General features: G+C 40.9%; 1 protein-coding gene across 1 annotated transcript in view; it reads right to left on the bottom strand.

Moving 5' to 3' along the window:
- The window catches only part of MELTF (melanotransferrin), a 96,623-nt gene extending 79,154 nt beyond the window's left edge, over positions 1–17,469 (bottom strand). Inside the window, exon 1 of the mRNA XM_089675608.1 lies at positions 17,350–17,469. Coding sequence (XP_089531734.1) covers positions 17,350–17,395 — 46 coding nt within the window. The 5' untranslated portion in view covers positions 17,396–17,469. The remainder of the gene's footprint in view (positions 1–17,349) is intronic.
- Between the last annotated feature and the right edge of the window lie 2,967 nt (positions 17,470–20,436).

The following is a 20,436-nucleotide window of genomic DNA, read 5'->3' on the forward strand; positions in this document are numbered from 1 at the left end:
TAAACGTGCAACATCTTGGTTCCAAACCCACAAGATTGACTTTATGGAGTGGCCAGCCAAATCCCCGGATCTTAATCCAATAGAAAACTTGTGGGGTGACATCAAAAATGCAGTTTCTGAGGCAAAACCAAGAAATAGAGAAGAACTGTGGAATGTAGTCCAATCATCCTGGGCTGGAATACCTGTTCACAGGTGCCAGAAGTTGGTTGACTCCATGCAACACAGATGTTCAGCAGTTCTCAGAAACAGTGCTTATACGACTAAATATTAATTAAGTGATTCAAAGGAAAGCAAAATCTTCAAACATTTTTCAGTTTATATAGTGAATGTTTGAGTTTGTAAAGAAGAATACAAACACTGCTATTTTTTTGAACAGTCTAATATTCACTTTTCTTCCATTTTTTTTAGAGGAACAACACAAATTTGATATATTTTTCTTCATGTTTTGATTTGGAATAAAATGTGTAGTGTTCCCAATGCATTTGTGTGTATGGAAATAAAAGCTATTAGAAGGGTTTTGAGCTTTATTCACTTTTTTCAACATACTGCTATTATTTTGAACACAACTGTAGATAGATAGATAGATAGATAGATAGATAGATAGATAGATAGATACTGTACATTGATAGCTTTTATTGTCTGAATGACTTGAAATACCATTTACTGTGTCTATGTATATAGTTATAGTAAACTTGGATCTATTTTATAATAATTTAAAGGATTAGGTAGAGATATATGAATTTCTGTTAATAATTAGATTTTGCTCAGTTGTCTTCTAGCTCTGTCTGTTAATCATTGCTGATTTGGTTAAAAGAACACCCTAACTGCAGTAGATAACCTCCTGGTGTAAATGTCAGACAGACTAAACTGGAAGTTAGTATTACTTTTCATTTACATGACTTTCTAAACTATCCATTTCCACTAGTCAACCTGCCCTGCTATTATGAATACGCCATAAAAAAAAAAACTATTTATACAATACAGCAAACAGGCACAATGTGCTGTATATTGTAAAGTTTATATGTCTAAAAAAGTACGTCCAGATAATTGCTAATATATGGCTACTCATCATCAAACTGAATTCTGTAATGATAACTATAGTATATGTAAATCCAATCACTCAATTTTTTTAATATAATCATTATAGTGTTAATGCAACCTTAAAAGTCATTTTATTTCTGCAGCTTTTTTTTATGCATTCCTTCATTTTTAAAGAGAAACATTAAGAAATGCTACAAAACAGTTCAGTGAAAGTAGAACTACTTTTATGTTTATTTTTTTAAGTCCGCGAACGTGCGAAAAACAAAAAACCCATAAGTGAACAAAAAAACGTGCTAGTGCAAAACCAACACAAAAAAGTGCACTTAGGGGTATGCTTTGTCCACCCCCCAAAGAAGTAGGACCTCTACACTGATCCCCCGGGGCACGAAGCTCCTGACAGGGACTAAAGTTCCCATGTGGTCCACCTGGCCAAAAGGTCTGGCGGACCCCTTTCCTTGTGGCGAGCCTAAACCAGCCACCAAGTACTTGGTAAGGGGGCTCTCCCGAAGAGAAGCCACCCTATGGACAGGGGAGGAAGGAACCAAAAGGCCACACATCCTCCCCCTAGACTTCAGGTTTAGGCCCGAGAACCCACATCCTACAATCCGTGAGGAAAAAAACACACACATAAGTAAAAGTGACAAAACATGGGAGAAAAAATAAATTAAATAAATAAGTAAAAATAAAAAAGTGGCCGTGCAACTGTGCACTGGCTAGGCCCTGAGGCCTGTAGCATAAAAATTGCCCTGGACTTAGCCAAAAGGCCTAGCCCTAAAAGGTGCAGTGCAGAAAAAGTGTTTTGGAACAGTGACCATGTGCACGTTTCACACTTGGGATCCCATCCCCATGTGCTACTAAGAGCACCCCTGAGGCGACCACTCAGGGGGCACTGGTCTGCGGACTCTCTGCCTCCCCAGCCCCTGGTCAGACAAGGTAGATCCGTTCAAACCAGAAGGAACTGGGCCCCTCTGGTTTTCCAGGGGGAGTTACTCCCGGGCCCCAACTACCTGTGGGTGCCTCGGTTTCTGTTCCAGCCTGTACTAACCATTAGGACCCCCATCCTACCAGCAGGGGTACTATACAACCTATCATCCCCGCAAGCAGGAATGATGGTGGAGCACTCCTACTGGACACTGATAAGAACAGATACTGCACTTGATCTTTGCCAAAAGGTGAGAAGTGAAAGTAGAACTACTGAATAGGCAAAACTGTATTTTTCGTTTTTGGATAGAGTAAGGAAGTAATATCACCCCGTCAGTTCTTTTTGCCATCTGTGTCGCATTGGGGAGATTTCAATTCACTTCCTGTCTCATGGTCAAAATAATTCCTGCAAAGTGATGGAATACCTCAGTGTCACCAGGGCCACCTGAACTCCACATTGGAAGATTTTACCTCCATTACTACCCTGGGGACAACCCAAAATTTGGGGATTTACTTTCAACAATGATGGTAAGCAGGACAAATAGAGAGGGCAAATCTCCTTAACAAAGCAGAGGAAGCAATAAAAACCTGACAGGTGTTCTAGTTCATCTCCATTCACAGGCATCTCCTGGTCTCTGTTCAAGATCTGGAGTTGGTGGGATGGGTTCCTCAATATGTGACCCTTGTGACAGCCAATCGCAGTGATCACATGATTAGGAAGTCTGTGCTGCCTTCTTAAGAGAGCAGCCTCTATTTCTTTAGTAAATTTACCCAACAGATTTGATGAAACCTAGATTTACACTATATTCAGCATTTATTGTAAATTGGGCTATGAATATAGGGTTGAACTTAAAATTCAATAATGTAATATTGAGTAAGATATAGAACAGGAGTTTGTCAAACATTTTATTACAGATCTTATACCTTTTACCCCTTTGCGTCGGCGCCTCCCTGCCCTTTAAGAGGTTTCAGAAGCCGGGAGGTGGGGAGGGGTTTTAGGGTCATCTGACTGCCATAATTCGCTGTCACGGTGGTCACATTATCAGAAAAGATACCGATCGCAAGGGGAGATCTGGACCTTTCCGTGAATCACGGACATATAGGTGAAACTCGAAAAATTTGAATATCGTGCAAAAGTTCATTTATTTCAGTAATGCAACTTAAAAGGTGAAACTAATATATGAGAGAGACTCATTACATGCAAAGCAAGATAGTTCAAGCTGTGATTTGTCATAATTGTGATGATTATGGCTTACAGCTCATGAAAACCCCAAATCCACAATCTCAGAAAATTAGAATATTGTGAAAAGGTGCAATATTCTAGGCTCAAAGTGTCCCACTCTAATCAGCTAATTAAGCCATAACTCCTGCAAAGGGTTCCTGAGCCTTTAAATGGTCTCTCAGTCTGGTTCAGTAGGAATCACAATCATGGGAAAGATTGCTGACCTGACAGTTGTGCAGAAAACCATCATTGACACCCTCCATAAGGAGGGAAAGTCTCAAAAGGTAATTGCAAAAGAAGTTGGATGTTCCCAAAGTGCTGTATCAAAGCACATAGAATAGAAAGTTATGTGGAAGGGAAAAGTGTGGAAGAAAAAGGTGCACAAGCAGCAGGGATGACCGCAGCCTGGAGAGGATTGTCAGGAAAAGGCCATTTAAAAGTGTTGGGGACTTTCACAAGGAGTGGACTGAGGCTGGAGTCAGTGCATCAAGAGCCACCACACACAGACGGATCCTGGACATAGGCTTCAAATGTCGTATTCCTCTTGTCAAGCCGCTGCTGAACAACAAACAATGTCAGAAGCGTCTTACCTGGGCTAAAGAAAAACAGACCTGGTCTGTTGCTCAGTGGTCCAAAGTCCTCTTTTCTGATGAGAGCAACTTTTGCATCTCATTTGGAAACCAAGGACCCAGAGTATGGAGGAAGAATGGAGAGGCATACACTGAAAGATGCTTGAAGTCCAGTGTGAAGTTTCCACAGTCTGTGTTGATTTGGGGAGCCATTTCATCTGTTGGTGTTGGTCCACTGTGCTTCATTAAGTCCAGGGTCAAAGCATCCGTCTACTAGGAGATTTTGGAGCACTTCATGCTTCCTTCCACAGACGAGCTTTATGGGGATGCTGACTTCATTTTCCAGCAGGACTTGGCATGTGCCCACACTGCCAAAAGCACCAAAACCTGGTTCAATGACCTTGGGATTAATGAGCTTGATTGGCCAGCAAACTCGCCTGACCTGAACCCCATGAATCTATGGGGCATTGCCAAGAGAAAAATGAGAGACATGAGACCGAACAATGCAGAAGAGCTGAAGGCCGCTATTGAAGCATCCTGATCTTCCATAACACCTCAGCAGTGCCACAGGCTGATAGCTTTTATGCCATGCCGCATTGAGGCAGTAATTGCTGCAAAAGGGGCCCAAACCAAGTACTGAGTACATATGCATGCTTAGAATTTTCAGAGGTCCGATATTGTTCTATGTACAATCCTTGTGTTATTGATTGCATGTAATATTCTGATTTTCTGAGCTTGTGGATTTGGGGTTTTCATGATCTGTAAGCCATAATCATCACAATTATGACAAATCATGGCTTGAACTAGCTTGCTTTCCATGTAATGAGTCTATCTCATATATTAGTTTCACCTTTTAATTTGCATTACTGAAATAAATGAACTTTTGCACGATATTCTAATTTTTCGAGTTTCACCTGTATGTGCTGGGAGCGTGCAGGGCACGCACTCTCAGCACATATGTGTTTTCAAACGGTACGCAAATACAACAAGAGAAATAAATGTTTCAGCTATGAAAAATTTCACTGTAGGTGTCGTCGTGTGCTGATCATGTGACCAAAAGCCTAGGCATATGGTTATGTCACCTTTGTTGAAGGGGAGGATCAGTTTAGACTGACTAATCTTCCTTTGTGGGAAAGATCACACAGCCAAAAGGATAGACTTATTGTCATACGACCAGCATAAAAAGAATCCTGTAGCAGCATTTTCTCCAGTAAAAGTATTTCAGCCCTTTTTACTCTGTTTCCTAGTACAACAAGACTGGGGGTGGTTTACTAAAGACAAATAGCCTGTACACTTTGTAAAGGAATTTCCCTTAGTTAGTGAATATGGTGAGGCTCTGCTGACTGACCTCATCCAATCATGTGCAAGCAAATACAATTTGTTATGTTCTTCGCAAGTGATACTTTGCAAAATTAATTTTTACCACATCCACTAAGCTCCCTTACAAAGTGAAAACTCCATTGCAAAGTGAAAAGCCTATTTTCTTTAAAGAAACCTATGCTTTATAAAGCCATCCACAACTCAGCTCCCAGCTACATCACTAACCTTGTGTCAAAATACCAACCAAATCGTTCTCTCCGTTCCTCCCAAGACCTCCTGTTCTCTAGCTCCCTTGTCACCTCCTCCCATGCTTGCCTTCTGGACTTCTCCAGAGCTGCTCTCATCCTCTGGAACTCCCTTCCCCAATATGACCGACTATCTTCTACTCTGTCCGATTTTAGAAGATCCCTAAAAATTCATCTCTTCAGAGTGGCCTATCCTGGCCCCACCTAGCAACTGTAAATGTATTTTTTCCATCAGCCCATCCCCAGAGTTATTACTTTTTTATCAATTGACCCTCCCTCTTAGATTGTAAGCTCTAACGACCAGGGCCCTCTGATCCCGCCTGTATTAATTTTTGTTGTAATTGTACTGTCTGCCCTTATGTTGTATGAACTATACAAACTGTTGGCACTATATAAATCCTGTATAATAATAATAATGCTGATGATGACCCCTGCTTCTGAAAATACTAGCTTTTAGGCTGCCATATTGACTTGAGCACTTTTTAAGTCACATGCCTGAATGCTTGTTTCGGGATGTCCAGGAATCAAATTCAGGTGATCAGAATGAATGCCAAGCATTCATTAGAATGGCAGTGATAACTGCCCCCACATTTCTTTCATCATGAGCTTCTTTTAAGAGTAAGCAGAAAAATAGACAGAAATTAACAGAAAATATGTGAATTAATCATGTGCATAGAAAGTACTGTACTGTATATGTTATAAAAAGGAACCTTCTTGGCACATTATCATATTCTTTGCCCCTAACACATCCCTTTCCAGCCTAGGGCTAGTGCTCTTGCTTATACGCTGCAATTTATGGAACTTATATTTTTATTAATGTTGATGTTACTGTGCAGCATAAATGTAAAAAAATCAAAATCTAAAAAAAGATTTTGCCCAGCAATTTTGTAAACTCTGGCTCCTTCCTCCAACATTGTATTTATTCAGGGCCTGTAAAGCATAACTTAACCCCTTTACGCTGAGCGCAAGCAAATATGCAGCCTGTTGGTGTCTGGGCCTTCACACCGAGCGGCTGCATATTTGCGTGCAATTTGAAAATACATATGTGCTGAGAGTGCGTGCCCTGCACATTCCCAGCAGATATGTCCGTGCCTCGCGGAAAGGTCCCGATCTCCGATCATGTGACCACCGTGATGGCGAATCACAGCGGTCACATGACCCTAAAATCCCGCCTCCCGGCTTCGCAGGGAGGCGACGGCGAAGAGGTTAAGATTGTCCTTTGTACATTTATGTATTTAAATACACACAGGGGTGGACTGACAACTCATGGGGCCCCCGGGCAATAGGGGATCATGGGGCCCCTGTGTCCTTGTCCAAACTCAAAAAAGCCTTTGAAAAAGGTACCAGGGTCATCTCATGGGGCCCCCTACTGACCCCAGTCCCTCGGGCAGTGCCCGAGTTTACAAATGGTAAGTCCGCCCCTGAATACACATTATATAGGTAAAAATTTTCAGCCTATATTATCACTTCTACATAGCACTCTCATTATGACAGCGCTGAACGCAGACTGTGGAGAGAGGAGGGAGAGAGTGGGAGCGGGAGCATGAGGCTGATGCAGGAGGTGACATCCAGTGTATGGCAGCTCTAAAAGCAGACTGTGGAGAAGGGGAGCAGAGTGCGGGAGCACGCATCTGAATGAGACTGAATGTAGCAGGAGTTGACAGTTATGGCATAACATAAAGCTATTATGATCTCACATCCTGCTACATTCAATCTGACATGTACTTCCGCTCTTTGCAGACTTCATACACAGGATGTCACCTTCCACTACATCAGGGGCGGACTGACCATTTGGAAACTCGGGCACTGCCTGAGGGCCCAGGGTCAGTAGGGGACCCCATGGGATGCCCCGGTACCTATTTCATAGGCTTTTTTGAGTTTGGGCAAGGACACAGGGGCCCCATGATCCCCTATTGCCTGGGGGCCCCATGAGTTGTCAGTCCGCGTCTGCACTACATTAAACCATGTGATTCAGCTCTCTGCTCCCGCTCTCTCTGCATTTAGCGTTGCCATACAGAGCACTCACCTCCTGCTTCAGCTTCATGTTCCTGCTCTCTCCACTCCTCCTGGTGCCACCCTTTGAGTTCACAGGAGCTGGAACTACAGAGAGGGCATTAGGTACCTCATTGTCAGCAGTGGTGTATTTAGGTTTTGTGCTGCCCTAGGCAACACAAAAATTGGTTGCCTTACATCAACACACCCCCCCACCACTACCACCACCACTACCCCCCTTGGCTGAGAGAGCCTTCTACTTAGACTCGCCAAAAGCCGCCCCCCCCTCCCGCCTGTCAAGAGAGCCGTCCACTTCCACCACCCCCCATACACCGCCACCCTTCACAGTTCCAGACATTCCAGGGAACGAGAGTCGGGTTCTGCATACAACGTCAAACAGCCTTTCTTGGATCCCTCTTGGTCCCAATGCTGCATGTGTCCCTTGTTCCAGGGGGCGGTGCTGCCCCACTGAAAAATGATGCCCCAGGCAAATGCCTTGTTTGCCTAGCAGTAAATACACCTCTGACTGTCAGTACTGTCAGTGCGCATTGAAAACAGCATTGGGAGGATATACTGTTCATCTGCCACAATGTTGATTTGTGGCAGACCCCTGGGGGCTTTGGGTTCTAGAAAACCCTGTTGAGGAACCCAGACATAGAGCTTTATTTATACTTCATTTAGAATCACTTGTCCAGTTCTTTGAGATCAATTGCAGAAGTTTTTTACACTCTTCTCACCAGCACAGTGGAACAGCACAGTGGCTAAAAGGTTAGCACTTCCACCTGGTAGTACCACGGTCCTTGGTTCAAATCCCAAACCTGCTTGGAGTTTGCATGTTCTCCCTGTGCCTCCGTGGGTTTCCTCTGGGTACTCCGGTTTCCCACCACACTCCAAAGACATGCTGGTAGGTTAATTGGATCCTGTCTAAATTGGCCCTAATATGTGAATGTATGGATGTAAGTTAGGGACTTTAGATTGTTCACCCCTTGAGGGTTAGGGACTGATGTGAATGTACAATATATATGTAAAGCACTGTGTAAATTGATGGTGCTATATAAGTACATGTAATAAATAAATAATAATAAATCTAAATAATCAATAGTAGTGAAATTGAATCTCCCGAGCATTGGAGGTCAGTGGTTTCTTACCTGATCCCATGCCTGACATTACCAGCGTATTTTCAGTGGCTGGTGGTTGAACACTGAGCATTTTTTGCACTCTGCAAAGAGGGCAACAAGTGGGAGACCCAGCCTGGGACACAGAGAGCTGGCAGTCCAACTACTGGGCACCAGCAGTCAATCCTTTAGATTGTAAGCTCCACGAGCAGGGCCCTCACATCCCTTCTGTACTGAAATGTATTGTAATTGTACTGTCTCCCTTATATTGTAAAGCGCTGCGCAAGCTGTTGGCGCTATATAAATCCTGTATAATAATAATAAAAATACTTAGAAAAAATTGTAAAAACAAAAACCAAAAAAGAGCAGATTTGATGGACCACTTGGTCTTTTTCTGTTGTCACTCTCCTGTGTTTCTATTTTAAAACTAGGTTGAAAAGACAATACATTGCCTTTAAAGCACTTTTTTTACACAATTTATTTTGTATTTGTAAATTTCAGAGCAATCTACATAAAGAGAGAAAGAAGAGATAGTGATCGTGCAGATTGAAGTCTGTGCAGTGAAACATCAAGAAATAATGCAGCTCAGCTAATTTCTATGTGGTCACTTAGACCTTCATCATAAGGCTACTGTCAAACCATATAGGAAATCTCTGGCGTCAGACCTTTCTATATGAAACAAAGTTATTCATCCAACTTGGGTTTTTGCCTAATGTCTCTGAGAAGTCATTAGGCATTTGGATCTCATACATAGATGGATGGCTGATCTCTACATTACTCTGAAAGTATGAGTCTAGTTTTCTGGCATGGAGCCTGAATGTAACAGAGGATGTACTGTAAACATGGTAGGGGCAATCATTTTATTTAATTTACAAGTAGAAAGACATCCTGTGGTAAACATCACCAGAAGAGTGAATGCCTAAAAAGAAAGCTATTATGTAGTGTTTACATGAAGTACTGCAGGAAAAACTGGTATACATGTACAGAACATTACATCTTACCCTACAAAACAGATCTGTAATGCACAAGTTAAGCTACCCATGCATAGGATTCATTATATGTCTTAGCACAAGTAGAAGTCTAGCTATTACATCATTCCAGTATACTTTCCAGATTGCCCCAAAGTGACTTTTCCATACAGAAAAACAGGTTACATAACTTGAAATGATACAAAGTGGAGCAGCTCACTGCAGTTCTGCAATATTAGAGGTACATACTCCCTCTAAATTATTCATTTTATTAATGTACTCTGGCACAGCAAGAGTATGAGGGACCTATTCAAAGCTACACACACTAAAGCAGGCCATACATGAGTCGAAAAACGAACAAAATTTCATGTTGAAAGAATCAGTTGTTCAATTTTGAAATCATGTGCGCCCACAGCAACAGCTAATTTTCATGCATCCATAAAAATTGATAGATCCAACACATTGGAAATTTTTTGTGTTTGATTCTCTAACTGTCTATAGGGTTATCATTTGAAAAAAAAAAAATAAAACTGAAATGCGCATGAGCAAAAAGAACGTTCTCAGTCACTAAAGTTCTGTCATATCCTATGTTGATGACCATAGTGTAATATTTGTGTTTTTAAACTATAATAAATAAAAGAATTCCTGCAGCCAGAGGTGGCCATAGGGGACCAGCACATTCAACAATTGGTGTATTGCAGCCTTGTAGTCACAACAAGAAATCCAGATATATGGGTCTGGAAGTGTGTTATTTAACATTATAAACCCAATATTAATATTAAACGTTCAAGCCAATATCTCAGATTACTGTACATTGCATCATTCTGCAGATGAAGAAAAACATTTTTCACAGGGAAAATTCCGAAACAATTGATAGCACAATCGTATGAAACACCAAATGACAATTTAAATTTTAGTTCAACAGGTTGTGTTTTGTTTTTCCACTTGCCTATGGCTAGCCTTACTCAATTAGTACATAACACCTGTATATACTGTATGTACTTGTAGATATAGTAGACATCTAGACTTGCCCTTTAAGCAATCATTTAACAGATTTCTATATGTTAGTTTTCTGCATGGAAATAAGTGATTTTATCAGGAAGGTGAAGATATTCATGGCTGCTGCCTCTCCCTTCTTTCTCTTAATATTCTAATAATATAAAAAAAACTAATGGTCATAATTTTCCATTACAGTGTTATTACTAGTAATACATAAACCGCAGGAAATTCAGCTATTTGTTCAATGGGCTGAATAATCACTATCTATTTAGAAGGCAACAGACTATTAACCAGGCCTTTTAATTCCCTATTGGGTTGCTGGAAGAGCTCATGGTCCCTGTTCTGGAGAACAGACTTTTCTCCCATCACTGTTGGTATCTGGATGAATCAGTATCTTATACTGGTGTTTTGAAACATGCAAAAGATAATTTTTGCTTGTAAATTTTTAGAGCATTGCTGTGTTTTTGTGTCTAGACTGACTTTCATTGTCCTTTAGAATTTTTACAATTCATGCATGTCAAGTGTGTCCTGCAGTGACTAAGGGTCAGCAGTAGCAAGGACAGTGGTCAGCAGATGGACACATTTTTCACTAATCCAACTGAATTGGAGCTCTGCTACAGAGTGAACTTTCAGGAAACAAGCCGATATACAGGAATGTATAGCACTACAGTCTTTTTTTTCCTCAAATGATGAACCTTATAAGGCTTTCTCCAAGCATTGCATTGGACATCTACTCACACTGCACTGGATTAATCTACTGCATATCTACATAAAATTATAACTTAACAAAAGGCATTAATACCACAAGTTGCCAGCTGTCCTTTGGTCCTAGTGCTAGGCCTGGCTAAATGGGGATAATCCTCCTCCACCTTAGAAGGTGCCATGAGCATCAAGTCTGTGAGTCACCCTTATTGGTGGTAAATTGGCACCATTGTTGTTATCTGTGGCTTTGAAAACTAAAGAGTGCTATGTATACCATATATTTTTAATTTAAGAGTTCTCATGGTCCTTCAATAACACACACTCCTCACTATCTGCAGTACACACTGGGGGAAATATACTAAAACTGGCGCACATAGAATTTGGTTCAACTCTGTGTGGTAGCCAATCAGCTTCTAACTTCAGCTTGTTCAATTAGGCTTCAGCAATAAAACATGGAAGCTGTTTGGTTTATTGGTTTCTATACAGAGCTGCACAAGATTTTGCATTCTTCAGTTCCAGTAAATAACACCCCCCAATCTTCTAAGTGCCTTTGACTCTCCTTGTAAATTGAATCTGTATATACTGTACACGTGAAAAGAGTATGGCTCTAGACATCATTATGTCAAACCCTTATGAACACAACACAACTGCCTTTACAATTGTCCTTTAAACATTGCTGGGGCTTTACAATGTTGTTGAAATACTTTGTAATACTAATAAATCTTAATTTATCAGCATCTGGAAGTCTATGTCCACCAACTAGTGTCTGTCTATATACAGTGGCGAAAATAATTTTGGCCTAGCCAGTCTCAAGACCTTAATCTTATAGAAAATTTATGGAGGGAGCTGAAACTTTGAGTTGCCAAGCGACAGCCAAGAAACCTTAAGGATTGAGAGAAGAATGGACCAAAATTCCTCCTGAGATATGTGCAAACATGGTAACCAAATACAAGAATAGTCTTACCTCTGTGCTTGCCAACAAGGGTATCATGTTTGTTTCTGGATTTTTGGTTAACATTCAGTCTCTATCATTTAAAATGCACCTATGATAAAAATTATAGACCCTTCATTTCTTTGTAAGTGGGCAAACTTACAAAATCTGCAGGGAATCAAATAATATTTTCCCCACTGTGTGTATGTATATATATATGTGTGTGTGTGTATGTATATATATATATATATATATATATATATATATAGTATCTCACAGACATGATTACATCCCTCAAATTTTTGTAAATATTTTATTATATCTTATCATGTGACAACACTGAAGAAATGACTCTTTGCTACAATGTAAAGCAGTGAGTGCACAGCTTGTATAACAGTGTAAATTTGCTGTCCCCTCAAAATAACTCAACACACAGCCATTAATGTCTAAACTGCTGGCAACAAAAGTGAGTACACCCCTAAGTGAAAATGTCCAAATTGGGCCCAAAGTGTCAATATTTTGTGTGGCCACCATTATTTTCCAGCACTGCCTTAACCCTCTTGGGCATGGAGTTCACCAGAGCTTCTCAGGTTGCCATTGGAGTCCTCTTCCACTCTTCCATGAGGACATCATGGAGCTGGTGGATGTTAGAGACCTTGCGCTCCTCCACCTTCCGTTTGAGGATGCCTCACAGATGCTCAATAGGGTTTAGGTCGGTAGACATGCTTGGCCAGTCTATCACCTTTACCCTCAGCTTCTTTAACAAGGCAGTGGTCGTCTTGGAGGTGTGTTTGGGGTCGTTATCATGTTGGAATACTGCCTTGCGGCCCAGTCTCTGAAGGGAGGGGATCATGCTCTGCTTCAGTATGTCACAGTACATGTTGGCTATCATGGTTCCCTCAATGAACTATAGCTCCCCAGTGCTGGCACCACTCATGCAGCCCCAGACCATGACACTTCTACCACCATGCTTGACTGTAGGCAAGACACCCTTGTCTTTGTACTCCTCACCTGGTTGCCACCACACACACTTGACAACATCTGAACCACATAAGTTTATCTTGGTCTCAGCAGACCACAGGACATGGTTCCAGTAATCCATCCTTAGTCTGCTTGTCTTCAGCAAACTGTTGGGCTTTCTTTTGCATAATCGTTAGAAGAGGCTTCCTTCTGGGCCGACAGCCATGCAGACCAATTTGATGCAATGTGCGGCGTATGGTCTGAGCACTGACAGGCTGACCCCCCCCCTTCAACCTCTGCAGCAATGCTGGCAGCACTCATATGTCTATTTCTCAAAGACAACCCCTGGATATGACACTGAGCACGTGCACTCAACTTCTTTGGTCGACCATGGCGAGGCCTGTTCTGAGTGGAACCTATCCTGTTAAACCGCTGTATGGTCTTGGCCACCATACTGCAGCACAGTTTCAGTCTTGGTAATCTTCTTATAGCCTAGGCCATCTTTATGTAGAGCAACAATTCTTTTTTTTCAGACCCTGAGGAGGTGCGATGTTGAACTTCCAGTGGCAAGTATAAGAGAGTGAGAGAGATAACACCAAATTTAACACACCTGCTCCCCATTCACACCTGAGACCTTGTAACACTGAGTCACATGACATCGGGGAGGGAAAATGGCTAATTGGGCCCAATTTGGACATTTTCCCTTAGGGGTGCACTCACTTTTGTTGCCAGTGGTTTAGACATTAATGGCTGTGTGTTGAGTTATTTTGAGGGGACAGCAAATTTACACTGTTATACAAGCTGTACACTCACTACTGTACATTGTAGCAAAGTGTCATTTCTTCAGTGTTGTCGAATAAAAATTATAATAAAATATTTACAAAAATGTGAGGGGTGTACTCACTTCTGGGAGATACTGTATATATATATATATATATATATATATATATATATATATATATATAGGGCTTTTTTCAGTGGGGATCGCAGTTCTGACACCTCCAGCACTGAATGTGTGTAATGGCAAAGGATCTTCTGTTGAGGGAGAGGTCTATTGTTGCTGGCTGCTAGGAGATCTGTTGTTGCTGCTGAGGGCCCATTGTTGCTGGGGTGGTATTTTGTTGTGGGGCATCCATTGTTGCTGGGAGGGGAGTCTATTGTGTGTGTGGGGGGGGTCTATTGTTGCTCATTGCAGGGGATCTATTTTATTGTCTTGTTATCATGATCAAATTCCATACAAATGACTTAGTAGCACAAAATGATACTTCGTTCTCTATTCTCCTAAAAGGGCAGTACTGGGAGGTGGGTGGGGGTTGGAACTAGGGGACAGTGCTCAGAGGTTGGAAGGGGGGGGGAACCAAGGGATGGTGCTCAGAGGTGGGTAGAGGGGTGGAGACAAAAGGTGACTCTGAAGGGGGGAGTTCCTGCACCTATTTTCTGAGAAAAAATCCCTGTGTGTGTGTATATGTATATATATATATATATATATATATATATATATATATATATATATATATTCTAAATATACTTACCCCAAATTAACTACTTCTATCTGTATTTCTTATTGTATGAGTTTCTGCAGCAGCAAGTAATGGCACTGTTAACCTATTACAATATGTGTATGTCTCTGGGAAAAGCAGTCACAGCAGCTGTCTGTGAATGGTTGTAATTACATACAGGTGTAAGGTAAGAATACTTATTTAATGTACATATTTATATGGTGCCATAAATTAGACTTGCAGTTTGCATTGAATCTATCACTGATCTTCTAGTACCAGTTTGGTAGCATCTAGTGTACTTTGTACTCTGGGTAAACACTTAGATTACGTGTGCCCCTCTGATAAAGACATGGGATCAGGGGCGGACTGACAACTCATGGGGCCCCCGGGCAATAGGGGATCATGGGGCCCCTGTGTCCTTGCCCAAACTCAAAAAAGCCTATGAAAAAGGTACCAGGGGCATCTCATGGGGCCCCCTACTGACCCCGGGCAGTGCTCGAGTTTCCAAATGGTCAGTCTGCCCCTGCATGGGATTAAGAAATCGTACAGTATTATGTGACACTAAACAGCTGATTCACACATGTGCAGTGCAGATTGAAGCTCAGGCTTCACACCTAATTGACACAGTTGTTGTTCAGAGGTTCAGGTCAGGTTTACATCAGGTTCAGGATAGTTCCAGGTCAGAATTTTTTTCTGTTCACACATGTGGGATTTAGAAACACTTCCCATAGAAGTCAATAGCGTGTAATCTGCACCTGAAACAGACCTCACTGCTCAGAAATCGGACATGACTCATTTTCAATCCACACTGAATCCGTACTGCCAGTGCACCGGGCATATGTGAACAGGCATCATAGGAAGCAATGGTATTTCACCGCATCCAATCCACTTATATGTGAACTGGCATTACTTAAAACATGTCTGATCACTCTACCTGCTTATGAGAACTTGGAAATGCAGACACCAAATATCATAATATTAAACCCTATTGAACTTTATTAATTACTTTAGAGACCCACTTTGAACTAAATACACAGATTTTTGAGGAAAATTGCTATCTCCTTATTAGATACCTGTGATGCAATATTTGTTTCTTTAAAGCTGGCCATACACCCATAGAGTTATTTTATCAACTGGCAGAACAAAAAAATCTAAACACATTATTCCATCCATGTTAAACAGTGTGGCTGGACGAATCTCCCCCTGTATCTATTGCTGTCAGAATACCCAAACAGTGCCTGCATCTGATTGAATGCAGGCACTGTTCAGTTGACAATTTTCCATCCAGCTCCTTCGATTTTTCAGTTGAGGGATGTCAGGCAGAGAGGTGCCAACAGGACTATCTGCTGATCAAATTTGAGATGGTAATTTGAACTAGCCAGAAAACATTATATGGCCAGTTTAAGGTCTTGTGCACACGGACATACTACAACCACTCTCCATGCAAGGGCCATGTTTGTCTGCCCGGGGATGCACAGGCATTCTCTGCATCCCCATGTAGGCAGTCCCATTCATGTTAGTTGGGAAGCAGCGGCTGCACAGAGAAAGCTTCTGCTCTCAATTTGAAATTCATGTGTTTGCATGGCCCTGAACACAGACCATGGGGTTGATTTATTAAAGGTAAATATACTGTGGACTGCAAGTGCAGTTGCTTTATATCCAAAGGGAAGCTCTGAAATGAGGTGAAGCTTTGCCGATTTCTTTCATCCACTCATGTGCAAGCAAAATGTTGTTTTTTTTTATTTTCACTTTCAGTGCTCTTGCAGTGCACTTGAAGTGCACAGCCTATTTGCCTTGAGTAAATCAACCCCCGTGTGTGATCAGGGATGCTCACCCGCACCCGCACGGAATGTGCCCATGCAGCCACTGCATCCCAATTGATATGAATAGGACTGCCTGCACTAGGAATGCACGGAACAACTGTGAGGAAACAAGGCCCTCGCATGGATATACACTTAAGTACACCAGTGTGAATGAGGCCTAACTTTGTCTAGGTTTTAAATACATAGATGTTTATTTATTAATTTTTTTAACATCTACAGGTGTTCACATTATGTGAAGATTGTATTTTTATACCTCTGTCACGTACAACAATGCAAAGTATACCAGGTGCTTGGTAAATAGTCTTTATTACGTAGGACAAACTAGCAGTCCTAAAACAAACAGGAATTAAAAAGGTTACTTTAAATGTAAAATGTGTAATTTAATTATGTTCCTAAAATGTACTGCTGAATTAGAATGAGGCCCACATCATCACCTTATGGACTTGAGTTATCGAACCCGGAAGTGAGCTGAAGTCAAATGTTCTTGGTAAAGTGAAATGAAGAGTTTTCTTTTAATTCCCTACCACGATTAGGTGTCTGATGTGAACACAAGTACATTTCACCTTACTTAACACTTAGATAAAGTGAATCATCATATGAAGATTTATTCTTTTTAAATTCAAGTAATAATTCTCAGTGAAATGGTAAAAGAAAACACATTTGTATGGCTACAGTTAAGTGGTGGCTGAACCATATATACAGAACTGACAATTTTCAATAATGTGACCAAGCATTTATGCACCAGGTATGAAAGGTCCACAGTTATCTATTTTTTTCTATGTACTTCCATGTTCCTTATAACCGCAGAGATCATTAACTCATAGAGCCAAACTAGAATTTTTCGACATCAACACGCTAGTTAGAGCAGTTACAACGCCTCTTTTTTGAAAAACATAAGCTATTGATGAAAACAGCTTTTTTCCTTACAAGTTTTATATGTGCTAAAATCACCTACGCCTGCTCTCTCACACATTATGTAATGTATACTATATTTCTAGAACTTGTGCACAGTCACAATGCATTGTAATAAGGGAACACTCACTTGTTTGGACGATACAAAAGAAGAATATCCAACTTTTCCCGACCATCTCTCCGGGAGCTCTGAACTGCGCCCTCCCCAAGCTTCTTCCAAAGAAAGAGACTGTTATATTCCAGCAGTTCACTTATGAAAAGGTGTTTAGTGATCATGCCTGCTCCCTGCTGGCCAGGTTCCACATCAAGGAGTGTTTGACTAAAGGGCAAAGAGGAGCTGGCAGATGGAAAACACCAGGGAAAAATACCTCAACTCACACTGGCCACGGTCGACTGCCAACTTTTTTCCTGTACGTTTGATATTTAATGTAAAAGTAACAAATGTGCTCATTATATAGACAGCGATAAGCAAGTTAAAAAGAAAAGGGTATATTTGTTTAATACATGTTTATTAAACAAAAGATTAAATGTAATGTGAAGACCAACAAATGTTAAAAAAAAAACATTATTTGACTGCATGAAAAGTGAGATATAAATTGTAAGTCTTTTATTGGACTTGATGGAATTGTTCTGTCTTTGTTTAAATTTTACTATATTTACATATCAAGTTTTTTTTTGTTTTGTTTTTTAGAAAATTCCTCACATGGGACTTTAAAAGCAAAAATAGCACATGCTGTTAAAAGACATATATGTCAATCTTTATTGTGTTACAATTCAATAAAAATAGAAAAAATAGAAAGAAACAGTAATGCGGCTGCTTTTTTCATACATATTACACTGTGTCATTGTCAATACATATTTCGACAGTTGAAAAAATATCTTCTCTCATGAAGACTTGATATGCAGATGTTACCAAATTGTCTCCAACGTGTTTCAGAGTCATAAAGCTCCTTCTTCAGGGAGTAATATCCATTAAATATAGCATATAAGGCGGTTAAACAGAAGAAAAAGATGAAAATACAGCTGTTTCTTAAAATTATATATGTAGTTGCCATTATCCGCCCTGCCACCTCCCTTGAAAGGTCCTGTGGTACAGCTACACCATGCCACATGCCTGTTTGGAAAACTTTATCTGGTTACTGGAGAATTTGGAGGACATGTCTAATCGCACTGCACTAGAGACATTTTGGTGGCTACTCCCATATTAAAAGTCTCCCTCCTTTACATGCATGAATGTTTTACACTCAAATGAAGGCAGGTTTTGCAACAAAAAGTGTTTGGTGGCTTCATTAACTGTCCAATGGCCCACGACGGAACGGGATCTTTCAGAGATTTATTGGACATTATACACTCTCTTGTTAAACAGAAACTTCCCTCCCCTTTTTATTTTCTATCCCATCTTACCTGGGTTGTCTTAATAAAACAGTCACTGGCCCAGCAAATCCAGCACTGTCGCTGTAATCCTTCGCTCCATCACCACATACTGCTACCTAAACATTTTTTACCTTACTTCGAGAGGCTTTAGAACCATTTTAATGTTGCTGAGCCTTTTTCAGCCACTTGTGAAAATGCTCTAAACGTCAGGTTTGGCCCCGCTCTTCTACACAGAATAGATCCCTCTATTTCAGACACTTGCTGAAATTTTTTACAGGGTCTTGGCAATATGACGCATATCTGGGGTACTTGCCTCATACTTCTCCCTTTTTGGGATAAACACTTACATTTGTATGATAAACTGGTTGGAGATCAATACCCGAACGATCCCCGGATTACAGTGGTATTCATGCTGCCAGACTCCTATAAACAGACTAAAAAGAGCTTAATTAGATGTTTTATTATGGCGGCCCGCTCTATAATTACCAGACATTGGCATAAAACTGAAGTCCCATAATTGGCTGAACGGGCTTGTGAACTGAACCACACTGTGGAACGTATGATTGCATGGGATGATGACAAAACTGAACCCTAAAACTTCATGTGGACAGTGTGGTCCCACTTCAGATACTCTTCTGCTTTTGACTTCTTTGTTTCTTCAACGAATTGAGGATTCAGCTGTTCCTGGAGCTTCCCATGTATATTGGCCATTCTGATCTTTATTCCATTATGCCTGGCATCCTCCCCCCCTCCCCTTTTTTTCCTTTCCTCCTTCTCTCTATTTCTATTTCTCTTTCTCAGCTCTTTTTGCTATGTATATCCATCCCTCTGGGTTATCTTGTATCAGATGTCAGAATCACACACTCATGGCAAGATTCAAGCACATAATCTCACTCTGGCTGTATGTATTTGGTCAACTCTCTACTGAATACCTGGTAGTTTTTCACTGTTACTACACTATTCCTGGGTAGTGATTCGTGCATATACTGTTATTTCAGATAATATACAGTACCTGAATGGTTTGCCTCACTGAGAGTGAACATTTCTACTTTTCATACTCCCTGTACTCTACAGGTTTTGTTCCTGCCTCTGTGTGTATTGATATATTACTGGCATGAGGTACCTGTCTGCTTTTGTCTCAGATTACCTGTGATATTTTGAAATTGAATTCCACATAAACTCCAGTTTTGGATCCACCCCATTGGTCTGGTCCAGTTTCCTGATAGTGCCAATGGTAGACATTTCCTGCGCAGTCGTATCGAAAGTTGCATGTAACAGGGTGTTAATGCAGAAACACAATGGGGAGTTATTAACCCACACCAGGAAGTGTGCGAAGAAATAGCTTCATGTCAGTATCACCAATGATTATTTCATAATAGAAAAGACAAAGCTCTATTTGTGTGAAACAAAAGACAATTCCAAAAAAATAAAAATGATTCTGCAGTATTTAATGTAAAATTAAAAATGTGTCTGTAAATACTGTAAAAAAATAGTGTGGTAACATGTTAAGCCAAATTCACAAAAGGACCAGGAAGTGAAAAAACGTGCGATATTTATCACCAGGGTTTTGGTGGCAGTATCACATGAGGTATTTCTTGTTCCTGTGAGGGTATAGGAAGTGGTTCAAGATGGAGGTGTTTGAATGCAATCTGCTGGAATTCAACATGCTGAGAATGTGTATGAGGAGACAGAGAAGAGTGGTGGTAATGGCTCTAAGGCTACCAGGCATAACTAAATTGCTGCCTGTTCCACATTTCCTTGGCTAAACCTCCTACCAGGTGGTTGCCGTTGATGTTATCGGATTGTCTCAGGCATCCTTTTCTCAACTCCATGGCACAGCCCT

Source organism: Staurois parvus, unplaced genomic scaffold (genome assembly GCF_062004578.1).
Source record: "Staurois parvus isolate SC_StPar_1 unplaced genomic scaffold, SC_StPar_1.0 ptg000155l, whole genome shotgun sequence".
In the NCBI taxonomy this organism is placed as follows: Eukaryota; Metazoa; Chordata; class Amphibia; order Anura; family Ranidae; genus Staurois; species Staurois parvus.